At 58.9% G+C, this 16018-nt stretch overlaps 1 protein-coding gene across 2 annotated transcripts in view; it reads left to right on the forward strand.

Moving 5' to 3' along the window:
• BIN3 (bridging integrator 3) overlaps positions 1–16018 on the forward strand; it is a 50685-nt gene that overhangs the window by 24020 nt on the left and 10647 nt on the right. For both annotated transcript variants that reach the window (XM_064175771.1, XM_064175772.1), the window contains 3 exons: positions 5630–5766; positions 7011–7051; positions 13988–14129. In XM_064175771.1, the coding sequence (XP_064031841.1) occupies positions 5630–5766; positions 7011–7051; positions 13988–14129 (320 nt within the window). The remainder of the gene's footprint in view (positions 1–5629; positions 5767–7010; positions 7052–13987; positions 14130–16018) is intronic.

Here is a 16018-nt window from a genome sequence, read left to right on the forward strand (position 1 = left end):
AGAGAGCTCCAAGCTCACCCAGCACAACCCAGCCCCCAGCCCTGCCCAACCAACCAGACCATGGCACTCAGTGCCCCAGCCAGCCTTGGCTGCAACACCTCCAGCCATGGGCACTGCACCACCTCCCTGGGCAGCCCATTCCAGTGCCAATCACTCTCTCTGCCAACAACTTCCTCCTCACCTCCAGCCTCAACCTGCCCTGACACAGCTTCAGCCTCTGGGCCCTTCTGCTGGCCCTGCCTGCCTGGCAGCAGAGCCCAACCCCACCTGGCTACAGCCTCCCTGCAGGCAGCAATCAGCTCTGCCCTGAGCCTCCTCTGCTGCAGCCTGCACCCCCCCAGCTCCCTCAGCCTCTCCTCACAGGGCTGTGCTCCAGGCCCCTCCCCAGCCTTGCTGCCCTGCTCTGGGCACCTTCCAGCACCTCAACATCTCTCTGCAATGGAGGAGCCCAGAACTGGACACAGCACTGCAGGGGTGGCCTGAGCAGTGCTGCCTCCTCCTGCTCCTCCTCCTCCTCCTCCTCCTCCTCCTCTTCCTCCTTTCTTACTCCTCCTCTTCCTCCTTCCTTACTCCTCCTTCCTCCTTCTCCTTCTTTGTCCTTATTCTTTCTCCTTCTCCTCCTTCTCCTTCCTCCTTCTTTCTCCTTATTCTTCTTTCTCCTTTTCCTCCTCTTTCTCCTCATCACCAGTAGGAGCTGGTGGGACCACCTGTGGCCCAGACTCTAAATGATGCCCAGAGAGAGGAGCAGGCTTTGGGGGTCTCTTGGTAGGTGCTGCTGGTTGAGCCAAGCAGGGCAGGCTGCAGAAGCAGGCAGCAAAGAGCTGCTTTGAGCACAGGTAGCTTTCCTCAGCCTGCACTTTGCAGTGGCCCCCATTTGTGGTGAGGCTCCCACAGCTCCTGGAGCCAAGGCAGATGCACCAGGCTGGGCTGGGCCAAGCCAAGGCTCATCCTGTGGCCAGATGGGTTGAAGAGATTCAGAGGATGGTTTTGGTTGGAAGGGACCTTAAAGCTCATCCAGTTCCAACCCTCCCTACCCTGGGCAGGGACCCCTCCCACCAGCCCAGGTTGCTCAAGGCCTCATCCAGCCTGGCCTTGAACACTTCAAAGGAGAATGTGTCCACAGCCTCCCTGGGCAGCCTGTTCCAGCCTCTCACCAGCCTCATTGTGAGGAGCAACTTCCTAATGCCCAATCTGCCTCTCCCCTGCTCTGCTCCCAAACCATTGCCCTCTGCTCTATCACCACAGCCCCTTACAGAATGGGTTGGGTTGGAAGAGACCTTAAAGCTCATCCAGCTCCAAGCACAAGGACCCCTCCCCCAAGCCCAGGTTGCTCAGGGGAGTGGGAAGGAGCCCCCCCAGCTGCTTTGCCAGTGGGTGAGGCTGGCAAATGTGGGGTTTGCCACCACAGAGGCTCTGACTTTGTGTGTGCAAGACACAGACATGGATCCCAGCTCTTGCCCTGGCACTCTGCCACCCTTCCCAGCACAGGGCTGGCACACAGCAGTGGGAACCAGCTCTGGCAGGACTCCTAGGGTGAAAGCTGCCCCTTTCTGGGGGGAGCCTGGTGATGGTCAGGGCTCCTGGGTAAGTTTTTCCCTGGGAAGGGTTCCCCTCCCTTGCAGTGGGCGTTGTTTGTGTGGAGCATTTCAAGTCCCAGAGGAGCTGTGGGAGGACTTCTTCTTTTTCCGTTCTGCTCCATGGCAGAGGCACAAACTGAGCCTTGGCCAGCTCCAGGAGGATCTGATGTCTCATTTAAAGGCATGAAATCATGAAGGGAAGGTTTGGAGTGTGGTCTGCTGAGGGGAGAGGGAAAAGGAGCTCGATCCCAGCAGTGGCTGCTTCCCTGGCTTGGCACTGCCCAGTCGTAGAACCACAGAAGCAGGCAGGGCTGGCAGGGAGCACAAGGAGCAGGCAGTGCCAACCCCTGCCATGCCCAGGGACACCCTACCCTAGAGCAGGCTGCACACAGCCTCAGCCAGCCTGGCCTCAAACACCTCCAGCCATGGGGCCTCAACCCCCTCCCTGGGCAGCCCCTGCCAGGCTCTCACCACTCTCCTGCTCAACAACTTCCTCCTCCCCTCCAGCCTCACTCTCCCCACCTCCACCTTTGCTCCATCCCCCCCACTCCTGCCACTCCCTCACAGCCTCAAAAGTCCCTCCCCAGCTTTTTTGGAGCCCCCTTCAGATGCTGGCAGGCCACAAGAAGGTCCCCTGGGAGCCTCCTCTGCTGCAGCCTGCACAGCCCCAACTCTTGCAGGCTGTGCTCCCAGGGCAGAGCTCTGCCCAGCCCAGCCAGCATGCAGCACACAGCAGAGTGTGGCCTCCTCACTGGCTTATTTCTTCCACTGTGCTCAGGGGGTTGATTATTCACTGCTTGCAAACCCTCCCTAGCAGACTGGACCTGGTGGCTCAGCTTTCTTGCCAAGAAAAGGCTCAGCCCAGGACACCAACTCCTGCCTGCAGGAAAACCTTCCCGAGGCTGGGTCCTGGCCCTGCCAGCTGCAGCAGCCTGCCTGGGAACGCTGCACTGTGACTAAAGATCTCTGACCCCCCCCCCCCCACCTTCCCCACCCTCTGCCCAGCCCAAATGCAGCCCGAAGGAGCAGGAGGATGGTGAGGGAGGGGAGGCAGAAGCTTTGTTTGCAGTGAGGTGCAGGTGACCCCCCCCTGGCTCCTGCTCTGGGGTGTGCCTGGCCCCTCTCAGCTGCCCCAACCATGCTGCAAACAGCAGCAGCAACCTGGAGCCACTTCAGTGGAGTCAGAAGGCAGTGCAGGCCATGCTGGGGGACACCTGGGGGTCAGGCAGTGCTCTGCTCACCTTCTCCTTTGCTTCTTCTCTTCCTCCTTCCCTTCTCTTTCTCTTCCTCTCTCCTTCTCCCTTCCTCCTTCTTCCTTCTCCTCCCTTCCTCCTTCTTCTTTCTCCTCCCTTCCTCCTTCTTCCTTCTCCTCCTCCCTTCCTCCTTCCTCCTTCTTCCTTCTCCTTCTTCCTTCTCCTCCTCCCTTCCTTCTTTCTCCTTCTACCCCTTCTTCCTTCTCCTCTTTCTCGTTCTCCTTCTCCCCCAGCTGCAAGATTTGCCCCCAGCTGCAGGATAATAGAATCATAGAATGGTTTAAGTTGGAAGGGACCTCAAAGACTTGTCCCCAGCTGCAGGACTTAACCCCCCAGCTCCAGGACCTGTCCCCAGCTGCAGGACCTGCCCCCCCCAGCTGCAGGACCTGTCCCCAGCTCCAGGACCTGCTCTCTCCCTGCAGGACCTGCCCCCAGCTGCAGGACCTGCCCTCTCCCTGCAGGACCTGTCCCCAGCTGCAGGACCTGCCCTCTCCCTGCAGGACCTACCCTCTCCCTGCAGGACCTGTCCCCTCCCTGCAGGACCTGCCCTCTCCCTGCAGGACCTGTCCCCAGCTGCAGGACCTGCCCTCTCCCTGCAGGACCTGCCCTCTCCCTGCAGGACCTGCCCTCTCCCTGCAGGACCTGCCCTCTCGCTGCGGTTTGCCCCCAGTGCTGTCCGCACAGAGGCAGGCTCCGTTTCCCCCCTGTGCTCCCCCAGCCGGAGCTGTGCCTGTTCACTGCAGCCCCCTCTGGCACTCCTCCTCCCTCCGCTGCGCTCCCGCAGCTGGGTTCGATCCGATCCGATCTGCTGCGAGGTTTGAAGCCCCAAAGCCTTCATGTTGGGCTGATGGAAGGGGCACAGCAGCTTCCTTACCCTGCGCCCCCCAGCTCCTTCCCCCGGCAGCTTCCCAGGCTCTGGAGCTTCTGAGCTCTCTGCTGTAATTGTCTCTAACCTTTCCAGCAGAATGCTTAACCCCTTCCTTGATCATCTTAAGCCTCATTACTCAGATGGCTTCCACTTCTGACAGCCCACTCGAGTTCAGTGCGAGGCTTCCCAAAGCTCCAGCCTGGAGTCCAACCTAAGGCTTGGGAGGGACCTTCCAATCATCCAGTTCCAAGCCCCCACCCCCTGCCTGCTGCATCTTGGCTTTCTGATCTTCAGCTGCAGGAGCTGAGATAAAGGACAGATTTTTTTCAGTGCCCTCCTCTCCTTTCTTCCCTTTTTCATTCTGCTTTGATTCCATTCTGTGCCTTACAGAGGCAGAGAGGTTGGAAGGGACCTTTAGGGGAGCAGAGAATCAGAGAATGATTAGTTTGGGTTGATGGAATCTCACTCTGCCAACTGCATCCTCCTTCCCTTTGGGTCATAGATTCATGGCATGGGTTGGCTTGGGAGGGACCTTCAAGGTCATCCACTTCCAACCCCCCCCCACCCCCTGCCTGCTGCATCTTGGCTTTATCTTCAACTGGAGGAGCTTCCAGCAGCAGTGCTGAGATAAAGGACAGGGATTCTTTAGTGCTCAGGACTCTTTTCCCTTCTCTTCTTCCTTTTTCATTCTGCTTTGATTCCATTCTGTGCCTTACAGAGGCAGAGAGGTTGGAAAGGACCTTTGGGGGAGCAGAGGGTCACAGAATGATTAGTTTGGATTGATGGAATCTCACCCTGCCAACTGCATCCTCCTTCCCTTGTGGTCATCATAGGTTTGTGGCATGGGTTGGCTTGAAAGGGACCTTCAAGGTCATCCAGTTCCAACCCCCCCTCCATTGCTGCATCTTGGCTTTATGATCTTCAGCACCTACCCCCCAACAGCTCCACACCTGCTCCTAGCTTGGGGTCATCATAGAGACCATCCACAACCTGAGCTCCTCCATTGCAGGGAGATGTTGAGGTGCTGGAAGGTGCCCAGAGCAGGGCAGCAAGGCTGGGGAGGGGCCTGGAGCACAGCCCTGTGAGGAGAGGCTGAGGGAGCTGGGGGGGTGCAGCCTGCAGCAGAGGAGGCTGAGGGCAGAGCTCATTGCTGCCTGCAGCTGCCTGCAGGGAGGCTGGAGCCAGGTGGGGTTGGGCTCTGCTGCCAGGCAGGCAGCAACAGAAGAAGGGGCCAGAGGCTGAAGCTGTGTCAGGGCAGGTTGAGGCTGGAGGTGAGGAGGAAGTTGTTGTCAGAGAGAGTGATTGGCACTGGAATGGGCTGCCCAGGGAGGTGGTGCAGTGCCCATGGCTGGAGGTGTTGCAGCCAAGGCTGGCTGGGGCACTGAGTGCCATGGTCTGGTTGGTTGGGCAGGGCTGGGGGCTGGGTTGTGCTGGGTGAGCTTGGAGCTCTCTGCCAACCTGCTTGGTTCTGTGATTCTGATTCTATAGACAGAAATGCAGCAGCTAAAAGTAGCACAGACACACAGCAGCCCTCCCAGAAAGCAGAGTCCCCAGGAGGGGCTCCCATCCACCCTTCCACCTCCTTTCTACCCCTCTGCCTTAACCCAGAGTCTGCCTGACATGCAAGGTGAGTTTGGAGGATGGGCCAGGGGGGGTTAGAAGCAGAAGTAGTTGGGTTACACAGTGAGGAGGACAAAGCAGAGGCCCTGACTGTGCCAGGGCCCCACACAGACTGTGCCACTCTCTGGTGGTGCTGATTTTCCACAGCTCAGCAGGCCTATGAGTGAAGCTGACATCACAGGATCAGAACCACATCAGCACAGTGTCCTTCTCACAGCTCATCCCCTCATTCCTCTCCTGAAAACACTCCAGGTAGCCTCAAACCAGCACACTGAGCCCTGACCCTCTCTGCTCTCTCCTGCTGCCCACAGCCATGTCCAAGTCTGCTGTCAAGATCTCCTCTGACCTGCTCTCCAACCCTCTGTGTGAGCAGGAGCCCAGCTTCCTGGAGATGGTCACAGCCTTCGACACAGCCATGAAGAGGATGGACTCCTTCAACCAGGAGAAGGTGAGGAAGGCTTTGGCTGAAGCAGGGGAGGGCAGAGAGTGCTGGGATGCTGTTGGGATCTCCCCCTTCCAGCTGGATCCACCTTCCCTTTTGGTCATTGTAGATTTGTGGATTGGGTTGGGTTGGGAGGGACCTGAAAGCTGATCCAGATCCAAAGGGATTCATGGAGTGGGTTGGGAGGGACCTGAAAGCTGATCCAGATCCAAAGACATTCATGGAGTGGGTTGGGAGGGACCTGAAAGCTCTTCCAGGTCCAAAGGGATTCATGGATATGGTTGGGTTGGAAGGGACCTGAAAGCTGATCCAGATCCAAAGGGATTCATGGACTGGGTTGGAAGAGACCTCAAAGCTCATCCAATTCCAACCCCCCCCTGCCATAAGCAGGGACACCTCCACCAGCCCAGGTTGCTCAAGGCTCAGGTTGAAGGTGGTGAGACCCTGGCACAGGTTGAGAGTGGTGAGGGCCTGGCACAGGCTGCCCAGGGAGGTTGTGGGGCACAGAAGCACCCAATGTCATCAAAGATCAAAGACCACATTGGGTGCTTCTGTGCCCCACAACCTCCCTGGAGGTGTCCAGGACCAGCTTGGATGAGACCTGTTCTAGCAGGAGGTGTCCCTGCCTATGCCAGAGGGGTTGGCACTGGCTGAGCTTTGAGCTCCCTTCCAACCCAGTCCATTCTCTGCTTCTGGGCAGCCTGCACCAGGCTCTCCCCCACCCTCTGGGTCAAAATTCCTTCCTTACCTCCTTTCCAACCTTCCACAACCTTCTGAAACCTTCTTTTTGCTGGGGGCTTGGCATGGATCTCAACTGCCCCCCCAAAACCAGGACACAAACCCCCACCCTGGGACACACCCCAGAGCCTTGGCTTGGGATTTGGGGGCAGGAGGATGTGAGTGAGTACCTGGTGCAGCTTGGCCAGGACAGGGCCAGTCCTCTCCTTCTCCTCATACTTCTCCACCTTGCTCTGCAGGCGTCTGTAGTCCTGCAGGGTCTGCTTCCAGAGCCCTGGCACAGCCTGCCCAGAGAGGCTCTGGAGTCTCCTTCTCCACCTGTCCTCCTTCCCAGGCCTGTCTGGATGTGTTCCTATGTGCCCTGAGCTGGCTTGGATGATGCTTCTCTGGCAGGGGGGTTGGACTGGAGGAGCTCTTTGGGTCCCTGCCCTCCTCTGAGCCTGTGTAGGTTCATGCTACAAGGAGCTTTGTCCTCAGGCTTGCCATGAACCCAACCCTTCTGCTTCCCACAGGTGAATCAGATCCAGAAGACAGTCATAGAACCTCTGAAGAAGTAAGTACTGAGGTGGTCCTGGGAGCCATCACCTTGTGCCTCAGGGCTGGTGCCCCTCATGGTGCCAGGTTAGAGACTGGCCCTTCCCCAGGGCTCTGAAGCACCTGAAAGCTTCCTGGAGAGCTGCTTCACCTCCCTGGCAGGAGATGGCTCCTCCTTGCCCTGCTGCAGCTGAGCCCAAGCTGCTCCTCTGTGGCAAGGGTGGAGACCTCTCGTGTCTTGAAACCTTCTCTGGCTGCCCCTGGGCTGGATGAGCTCCAGAGGCCCAGGCCTGGCTGGTTGTGAGGTTCTCAGCCTGCCAGGAGCCTTCAGCTGTGCTTGAGGAGCACTGAAGGCTTTGAAGCATTCAGCTTCCCTCCAGCTGTGTGCTGCTTCCTCCCAAGCCTTTGCTGCAGCTGCAGGAGGAGTTGTCTGCTGGGAACCCTCACTGTGTGCTTGGTGCAGGGTGGGATGGAGACTGATGGCATCACCTTGGGTGGAAGAGACCTGGAAGTGTTCACCAAGCCTTAGCCCAGCACTGCCCCAGGGCACCACCAAGCCATGGCCCTCAGCACCACAGCTCCAGGGCTTGCAAAGCCCTCCAGGGATGGAGGCTCCAACACTGCCCTGGGCAGCCTGGGCCAGGCCTGGACAGCCCTCAGGGGGCAGAAATTGTCCCTCATGGCCAAGCTGAACCTGCCCTGGGGCCACTTGAGGCCATTTGTGTCCGGGGCTGGGTGGTGGCTTTGGGTGTGCCTTGGATGTTTGTCCAGGATCAGAAATAGCTGAGAGAAAAGGGAAGGGGAGGGAAGAGGAAAAGGGAAAAGGGAAAAGGGAAGGGAGGGAAAAAGGGAAGGGAAGAAAAAGGGGAAGGGAGGAAAAATGGAAGGGAGGGGAAAAGGGGAAGAGAGGGAATAAGAGGAAGGGAGAGGAAAAGGGAAGGGAAAGAGAAAGGGAAGGGAGAAAAAAGGGAAGAGGGGAAAAGAGGAAGAGAAGGAAAAGGGAAGGGAAGGGAAGGGAAGGGAAGGGAAGGGAAGGGAAGGGAAGGGAAGGGAAGGGAAGGGAAGGGAAGGGAAGGGAAGGGAAGGGAAGGGAAGGGAAGGGAAGGGAAGGGAAGGGAAGGGAAGGGAAGGGAAGGGAAGGGGAGAAGGAAAAGGTAAGGGAGAGGAAATGGAAGGGAGGGGAAAAGAGGAAGAGAGGGGAAAGGGAAGGGAGGGGAGAAGGAAAGGGAGGAAAAAGGGAAGAGAGGGAAAAGGGAAGGGAGGGGAGAGGGCAGGGAGGGAAGGAAGAGCTCCATGCAGGCTTTGCTGCAGTGATGCTGTTTGTTATCTTGCCTGTCCTCATGAAAGAAACATGAACTTCTCCTTCCAGCAGCCTGTTCCAACTGGAAGAGGGGCTCATGGCTCTGCAGCCTCCCTGCTACTGTTGTTTGCTTCCTCCCAGCTTGTGGGGAATGAGGGAAAACACAAACCATGCACACAGCTAAGGCACAGCCTGCAGACCTCACCCTGTGCCTGAGCCCCTGGGCTCATGAGGGCAGTTCAAGCCATGGGTCATAGCAGACCAAAAGGACCTTTCCTTCTTGCCAAGGTCTGCTTCAGCCTCTGGCTCAGGGTGCTGCTGGTGCCCAGGCTAGGAAGGTTCCTTTCCTCCCCTTGGGTTTGAGGCAGCACAGGAGGGGGTTGGGTTTTCCTCCTGGGTGCAGCCATGGTGCCCAGGGCACCTTTGGCTGGGAGGTTTCCCCTCAGAAGGTGTCAAACCTCTGCACTCATCCAGAGAACTGTTTGGGTTGGAGGAGCCCTCTGAGATCAGAGTCCAAGCAGCAACCCAGCCCCACCATGGGCACCAACCCCTGGCCCCAAGTGCCATGGCCACAGGTTTCTTGGACAGCTGCAGGGATGGGCACTCCCTGGGCAGCCTCTGCCAGTCCCTCCCCACTCCTGCCCAAGGACATTTTCCTTCCTCTCTAACCTAAACCTCCCCTGGGCCACCTTGAGGCCATTTCCTCTTGTCCTGTCCCTTGGCAGCAGAGCCCAACCCCACCTGGCCCCAGGCCCCCCTCAGGGAGCTGCAGAGAGCAATGAGCTCTGCCCTCAGCCTCCCTCTCCTCAGCTGCCCCTCCCCAGCTCTGCTCTCCAGACCCTCCCCCACCTTTCTTGCCCTTCCCTGGGCCTGCTCCAGCTCCTCAATGTCCTCTTTGGGGTGAGAGCCCAAACCTGACCCCAGCCCTCAAGCTGTGCCCTCCCCAGAGCTGAGTCCAGGGGCACAACCCCTGCCCTGCTCCTGCTGCCCACACCACTGCTGCCCCAAGCCAGGCTGCTGCTGCCCTTCCTGCCCACCTGGGCACATTTGGGCAGCCAACACCCTCAGGGCCTTTCTCTGCTGGGCCAAGTCCCAACCACTCTGCCCCAAGCCTGAAGCCTTCCTGGGGGCTGTTGGTAGGAGAGTGGGGGGGGGGGAGCAGAGCCCAACCCCACCTGGCTCCAGCCCCCTCTGAGGGAGCTGCAGAGAGCAATGAGCTCTGCCCTCAGCCTCCCTCTCCTCAGCTGCCCCTCCCCAGCCCTGCTCTCCAGACCCTTCCTCACCTTCCTTGCCCTTCTCCAGACCCTCAGGTTGTTCCCTGCAGCATCCCAACTGCTTTCCAGCCCTGGCATTTCCCTCCCAACATCCTAATTTCCCATTGGTGCAGGTTTTTTTTCCCCCTTCCCATCTTCTCCCTACCCTTTGGCACCTCCAGACCACTGCTGCTGCCTGCTCTTAAACCTCTTATGTGTCACGCTCAGAGAGGCTGCCTCATGCCTGGGGGGGCTCAACCCCCTCCCTGCCAGCCCCAATTCTCTGCCTCTCAGGTCCACACAGGGCCAGGGATATTTCAGCAGGAGCCCAGGGGGATCCCATTTGGAGGCTAATGAGATGCAGGGCAGGGAACTGCAGAGCTTGCACCACCTCCCCCCCACCCCTGGCCTGCTGCTGGATAAATCCCAGCAAGGTTCCTGGCAGAGAAAGTTGCAGCTTAACCCAGAAGCTGCCTTGAGGACCTGCTCTGCTTCTCCACGGAGGTGCTTCCATCTCCAGCCTCTCCCAGACTCTCTTCTGACCTAGAAAAGGCTTTTTTTTTGGGGGGGGGGGGGATGGGTTGGGTGGGTTTTTTTTGCTGGCACATCTGCACTTTATTACATCTTCACTGGTGGCCTGAGCTGGTTCCTTAGCCAGAGAGGCAGATAAGGCTCACCCAGGCAGCTATCATGAGTGGGAAGAAGTTGTAATCAGAGGCATATGGGCTGGGGTGGGGGGGGGGTGGGGGGGCACAAAAAAAACCTCCATTCAGTTGTCCAGGGATGGTTTTAACCAAAGAGTGGAGGATTTGGAGAGGAAAAGAGGGGTAGATGAGGGAGGAGGAGGAGGAGGAGGAGGAGGAGGGAGGAGGAAGAGGAGCAGGAGGAGGAGAAGGAGGAGAAGGAAGAGGAGAAGGAGGAGGAAGAGGAGCAGGAGGAGGAGGAAGAGGAGGAGGAGAAGGAGGAGGAAGAGGAGGGAGGAGAAGGAGGAGGAGGAAGGAGGAGGGAGGAGGAAAGAGGAGAAGGAGGAGGAGGAGGAGAAAGAGGAAGGAGGAGGAGGAAGAGGAAGGAGGAGAAGGAGGAGGAGGAAGGAGGAGGAAGGAGGAGGAGGAGGAGGAAGGAGGAAGAGGAGGAGGAAGGAGGACGAGGAGGAGGAGGAAGGAGGACAAGGAGGAGGAGGAAGGAGGACGAGGAGGAGGAGGAGATGGGGCTGAAGGAGGCTCTTATTGTTTTAAGTCCTCCTGCCACTGGAGGCTCGTTTAGAGTTTGGCTTTTGGAGCTTCCTGCAGCCCCTGGCTGGGGATTGCTTCCTTGGAGCAGCAGCAGAGGCAGCACTGCAGCGTTCAGCCAGGAGCTGGGGGGCCTGGGAAGGGTCAGCAGGGATCTGCCCCCCCCACACACACACACTTTGGGGAGATGCCTGCTTGGATTCATCCTGGCATGGCTCAGGTTGGGTGGAGTCCTGAGGATCATCTGCTCCAAGCTCCCTGCCATGAGGCAGGGACACCTCTCAACTAGGCTTAGCTGCTCAAGGCCTGCAACAGCCCCAGGGGGGAGGCAGCCACAACCCCCCCTGAGTCCAGAGTCTTCCTCACCCTCACACTGAAGAACTTCTTCCTCAGCTCCAATCTAAGCCTGCTCTGCCTCAAGCTTCAGAGGGCTGCAGCAGCTCTGCTCTGAGCACAGGCTGAGAGAGTTGGGGCTGTGCAGCCTGCAGAGGAGAAGGCTTCCAGGAGAGCTTGGAGTGGCCTGGCAGGGTCTGAAGGGGGCTGCAGGAGGGCTGGGGAGGGACTGTTGAGGAGGTGTGGGAATGGCAGGAGGAGGAGGAGGAATGGGTTTGGAGTGGCAGAGGGGAGATGGAAAGTGGCTGTGAGGAAGAAGTGAGGGTGGTGAGAGCATGGCACAGGTTGAGGGTGGTGAGAGCCTGGCACAGGTTGCCCAGGGAGGCTGTGGGGCACAGAAGCACCCAATGTGATCTTTGATCCTCTGATTCTCCCTCTTCTCCTTTCTCTTCCTTCTCCTGCCCTTCCCAGGACCCCTCCAGCTGCCTCTGCCCCCCTACCCCCCAGGGCAGCCCAGGATGCTAAGCTGCCCAGAGCAGCCCCAGGGGCTCCAGGCCCCGGAAGCAGGACGAGGCACAAGCAGCTTTGGTGGCCTTAAGGAGCCCCTAATGAGGATTTGGTGCACAAAGCCACATGGCTGCCTGCCCCCCTCCCCCAGCCTCCCAGCCTAATCCCCCCCTCCCCAGCTCCCTGCTTTGCTCTTCCTCCCTGTCCCTTCTGGCTCTGCTCGGAAGGGCTGGTTTGGATTTCCCCCTTCCTGGTGGGTGGGTGTGTGGGCAGGGGCTGAGGCATGGCAGGCATCCCCCAGCAGGGCCCAGCTGCTTCAGCCACCCTTCTTCCTCTCCAAGCTTCCTCTTCATCCCACCAGCCACCACTTTTCTTTGCTGTCTGACCCTCCCCAGCTCTGTTTGTCCTTTTCCCTCTGCCAGCTGCAGATCCTCTCCCTTTGCTTTTGTGATCCAAGGTCCCTGAAATGATCAGAGGATTGCTTTGGTTGGGAAGGACCTTTAGGATCATGGAGTCCAACCATGAATGCCATAGGCAAGGAGCTGCAGAGTATGAGGGAGTCACAGAATCAGGCAGGGCTGGAAGGGAGCACAAGGAGCAGCCAGTGCCAACCCCTGCCATGCCCAGGGACACCTCACACCAGAGCAGGCTGCCCACAGCCTCACCCAGCCTGGCCTCAAACACCTCCAGGGATGAGGCTGCCACCACCTCCCTGGGCAGCCCCTGCCAGGCTCTCACCACTCTCCTGCTCAACAACTTCCTCCTCACCTCCAGCCTCACTCTCCCCAGCTCTGCTCCATCCTCCCCAGTCCTGGCACTGCCTCACAGCCTCAGAAGTGCCAGGATAGAGTCAGAGAATCCCAGAATGGGTTAGGTTGGAAGGGAGCTCAAAGCTCAGCCAGATCCAACCCCCCCTGGCACAGGCAGGGACACCTCCCACTGCAACAGGTCACTGAAGGCCTCATCCAGCCTGGTGCTGGACACCTCCAGGGAGGAGCTCTTAATGACTGGGAGGAGTTCCTGCAGGAGCTGGGACCAGAACCTGCCCACAGCCTTCAGCCTGGCAGGGAACATCTGAGCTGGGGACACCTCCCAGTGTGGGGACACTTCCCACTGTGGGGACACCTCCCAGTCTGTGGACCCCCCCCTCACTTTCCCTCCCTCCATGCAGTCTTTGCTCTCCCAGCCCTCTCCAGGCACATTGCTGGAGCTGGTGCCAAGGCAGGAGGTATCTGAGCAGCAGCCTTGAGCCTGGGAGCTGGTGGAGGCCATGCCCAGAGCCCAGCAGGGGCAGGCCCAGTGCAGCTGTGGTGGCATTTGGCTGGAGTGGGGAAGCTGTGAGCAAAGGCTTCCATAAAAAGCCATGTCCAGGCCAGCAGGAGCTGCTCCAGGCATGGGCAGCTGGTGGCAGGGAGGCTGCTGGGCAGGAGCTCTGCCTGATGACTTTTGCAGCTTTGCCTCCTGCAGCAGGTTTGAGCCAGAGGAGAGAATAGCAGCAGGGCTGAGCACGTGAGAGGTGGCCACAGGCTTGTCCCTTGCCTGTCCTGGGCACATCCCTGGGGGCAGCAGCTCAGGCTTGGACAGCAGTGGAAATTCTTCACCATAAATGCTTCAAGGCAAACATTTCCCTTCCCCTCCCCCCTGCTGCTGGCCTCAGCCCTTCTGCAGCAGCAAAGCTGGGGGACAGGAGCTCTGCCACCCAGGAGCTCTGCCACCCAGGAGCTTTGCCACCCAGGAGCTCTGCCACCCAGGAGCTCTGCCACGCAGGAGCTCTGCCACCCAGGAGCTCTGCCACGCAGGAGCTCTGCCACCCAGGAGCTCTGCCACCCAGGAGCTCTGCCACCCAGGGGCTCTGCCACCCAGGAGCTCTGCCACCCAGGAGCTCTGCCACCCAGGAGCTCTGCCACTCAGGAGCTCTGCCATGCAGGAGCTCTGCCCTGAGGGCTGTCCAGGCCTGGCCCAGGCAGCTCAGGGCACTGATGGAGTCTCCATCCCTGGAGGGGTTTCCAAGTTTGCTGTCTCCTCCCAAGCAACCTGCAACAGGGCAGGAGGAGAGAGCCTGAAGCTGGCCCAGGGGAGGTTTGGGGTGGAGATGAGGAACATTTTCCTTGCTGGTCAGGGGTTGGTGCAGGCTGCTCAGGGCACTGCTGGAGTCCCCATCCCTGGGGGGGGGGTTCCAAGCCCTGGAGCTGTGGTGCTTGGTGCTGAGCTGAGGCAGTGCTGGGTCCAAGTTTCATCTCGGTGACCTCAAAGGGTCTTTTCCAAGCCTTCCTGATTGCCACGAGCAGCCCTGAGCCATGGCACCCAGAAGCTCCTTCCCCCCCTTTCCCCAGGTTCAGCAGTGTCTTCCCCAGCCTGAACATGGCTGTCAAGAGGAGGGAGCAGACCCTGCAGGACTACAGACGCCTGCAGAGCAAGGTGGAGAAGTATGAGGAGAAGGAGAGGACTGGCCCTGTCCTGGCCAAGCTGCACCAGGTACTCACTCACATCCTCCTGCCCCCAAATCCCAAGCCAAGGCTCTGGGATGTGTCCCAGGGTGGGGGTTTGTGTCCTGGTTTTGGGGGGGGGGGAGTTGAGATCCATGCCAAGCCCCCAGCAAAAAGAAGGTTTCAGAAGGTTGTGGAAGGTTGGAAAGGAGGTAAGGAAGGAATTTTGACCCAGAGGGTGGGGGAGAGCCTGGTGCAGGCTGCCCAGAAGCAGAGAATGGATTGGGTTGGAAGGGAGCTCAAAGCTCAGCCAGTGCCAACCCCTCTGGCATAGGCAGGGACACCTCCTGCCAGAACAGGTCTCATCCAAGCTGGTCCTGGACACCTCCAGGGAGGTTGTGGGGCACAGAAGCACCCAATGTGATCTTTGATCTTTGATCACATTGGGTGCTTCTGTGCCCCACAACCTCCCTGGGCAGCCTGTGCCAGGCTCTCACCACCCTCAACCTGTGCCAGGCTCTCCCCACACTCACTTCTCCCTCACATCCACTTCCAATCTCCCCTCTGCCACTCCAAACCCACTCCTCCTCCTCCTGCCATTCCCACACCTCCTCAGCAGTCCCTCCCCAGCCCTCCTGCAGCCCCCTTCAGACCCTGCCAGGCCACTCCAAGCTCTCCTGGAAGCCTTCTCCTCTGCAGGCTGCACAGCCCCAACTCTCTCAGCCTGTGCTCAGAGCAGAGCTGCTGCAGCCCTCTCAGCATCTCCTCTGGGCTGGCTCCAACCCTTCCATGTCCTGCTTGTGCTGGGGGCTGCAGAGCTGCACACAGATGCCCAAATCCCTGGAAGCATTCCAGGTGAGGTTGTTTGGGGCTGGGATCAACCTGCTCTAGCTGAGGATGTCCTTGCTGAGTGCCCTTGGTTGGGTTTGAAGCTCTCTTCCCACCCAAACCACTTCCAAGATCCCAGCAGAGCTTTGCCCTGTAGGACAGGTGACAACAACCACAGGAACCAAAGGGCTCAAGCCAAAGGGCAGAGCCAATTTCCTGGGATAAAAGTGGTGGAATCTGGGAATGCTGAGAGCAGCAGCAGCCAGCACTGGGGTGGGGTTGGGGGGGGGGGAAGTTGCTTTCCTTGGAGTTCCTCATCCCAGTGTGAGCAGGGAGCTGGGAAGGCTCAAAGCCTTTTAAAGCTTCATTTTTGCCACCTGTTAAGGGGAGAAATTCCTCTTGGCCAACCACAGCAGTGGCTTAGCAGAGAGCCCTGCCCCCAGCTCCTTGCTCTCCCTCCCCCAATTTCAGCTGAATCATCATTTTCCCCTTTCCTTTCTCCTTGTTTGTTTGTTTTCCTTCCACCTCCAGCAGCATTTTCCAACCTCCCTCCACCCCCTTCCTCCTCCCCCTCCCCTAGATCTGTTGCTGCTCTTTGATCCTGACTTTTGGGAGGAGATGGATTTGCCAAGGAGAAGTTTGGTGGTAGGGAAAGGTCCTCTCAGCCCTGACAAAAAGAGACTTAAGAGTAAGCAGCTTACCCTGCTCAGCCTGGCTGCCTGCAGCTGGGGCTGCACAGCTCCTCCATTCTTTTGTCCTGCTGATTAAGAAGCTTTTGGTGATTCCAGAGGTTTATTCATTCTCCCTTAATGAACTTCTGCCTGCTCTCAGCCTTCTCCTCCACCCCCTCTGCTGCCAACAGCCCCCACGAAGGCTTCAGGCTTGGGGCAGCAGTGGTGTGGGCAGAAGGAGCAGGGCAGGGGTTGTGCCCCTGGACTCAGCTCTGGGGAGGGCACAGCTTGAGGGCTGGGGTCAGGTTTGGGCTCTCACCCCAAGGTCATTGCACAAAGCCACCTCCCATCCCAGCAGGCTGGCACAAAGCTCATTCCTTCCAGGGAGGACATCAGAGAGAATCAGAGAACCAAGCAGGGTGGCAGAGAGCTCCAACCT

The sequence above is a fragment of the Pogoniulus pusillus genome, chromosome 42 (genome assembly GCF_015220805.1).
Source record: "Pogoniulus pusillus isolate bPogPus1 chromosome 42, bPogPus1.pri, whole genome shotgun sequence".
NCBI classification, from domain to species: domain Eukaryota; kingdom Metazoa; phylum Chordata; class Aves; order Piciformes; family Lybiidae; genus Pogoniulus; species Pogoniulus pusillus.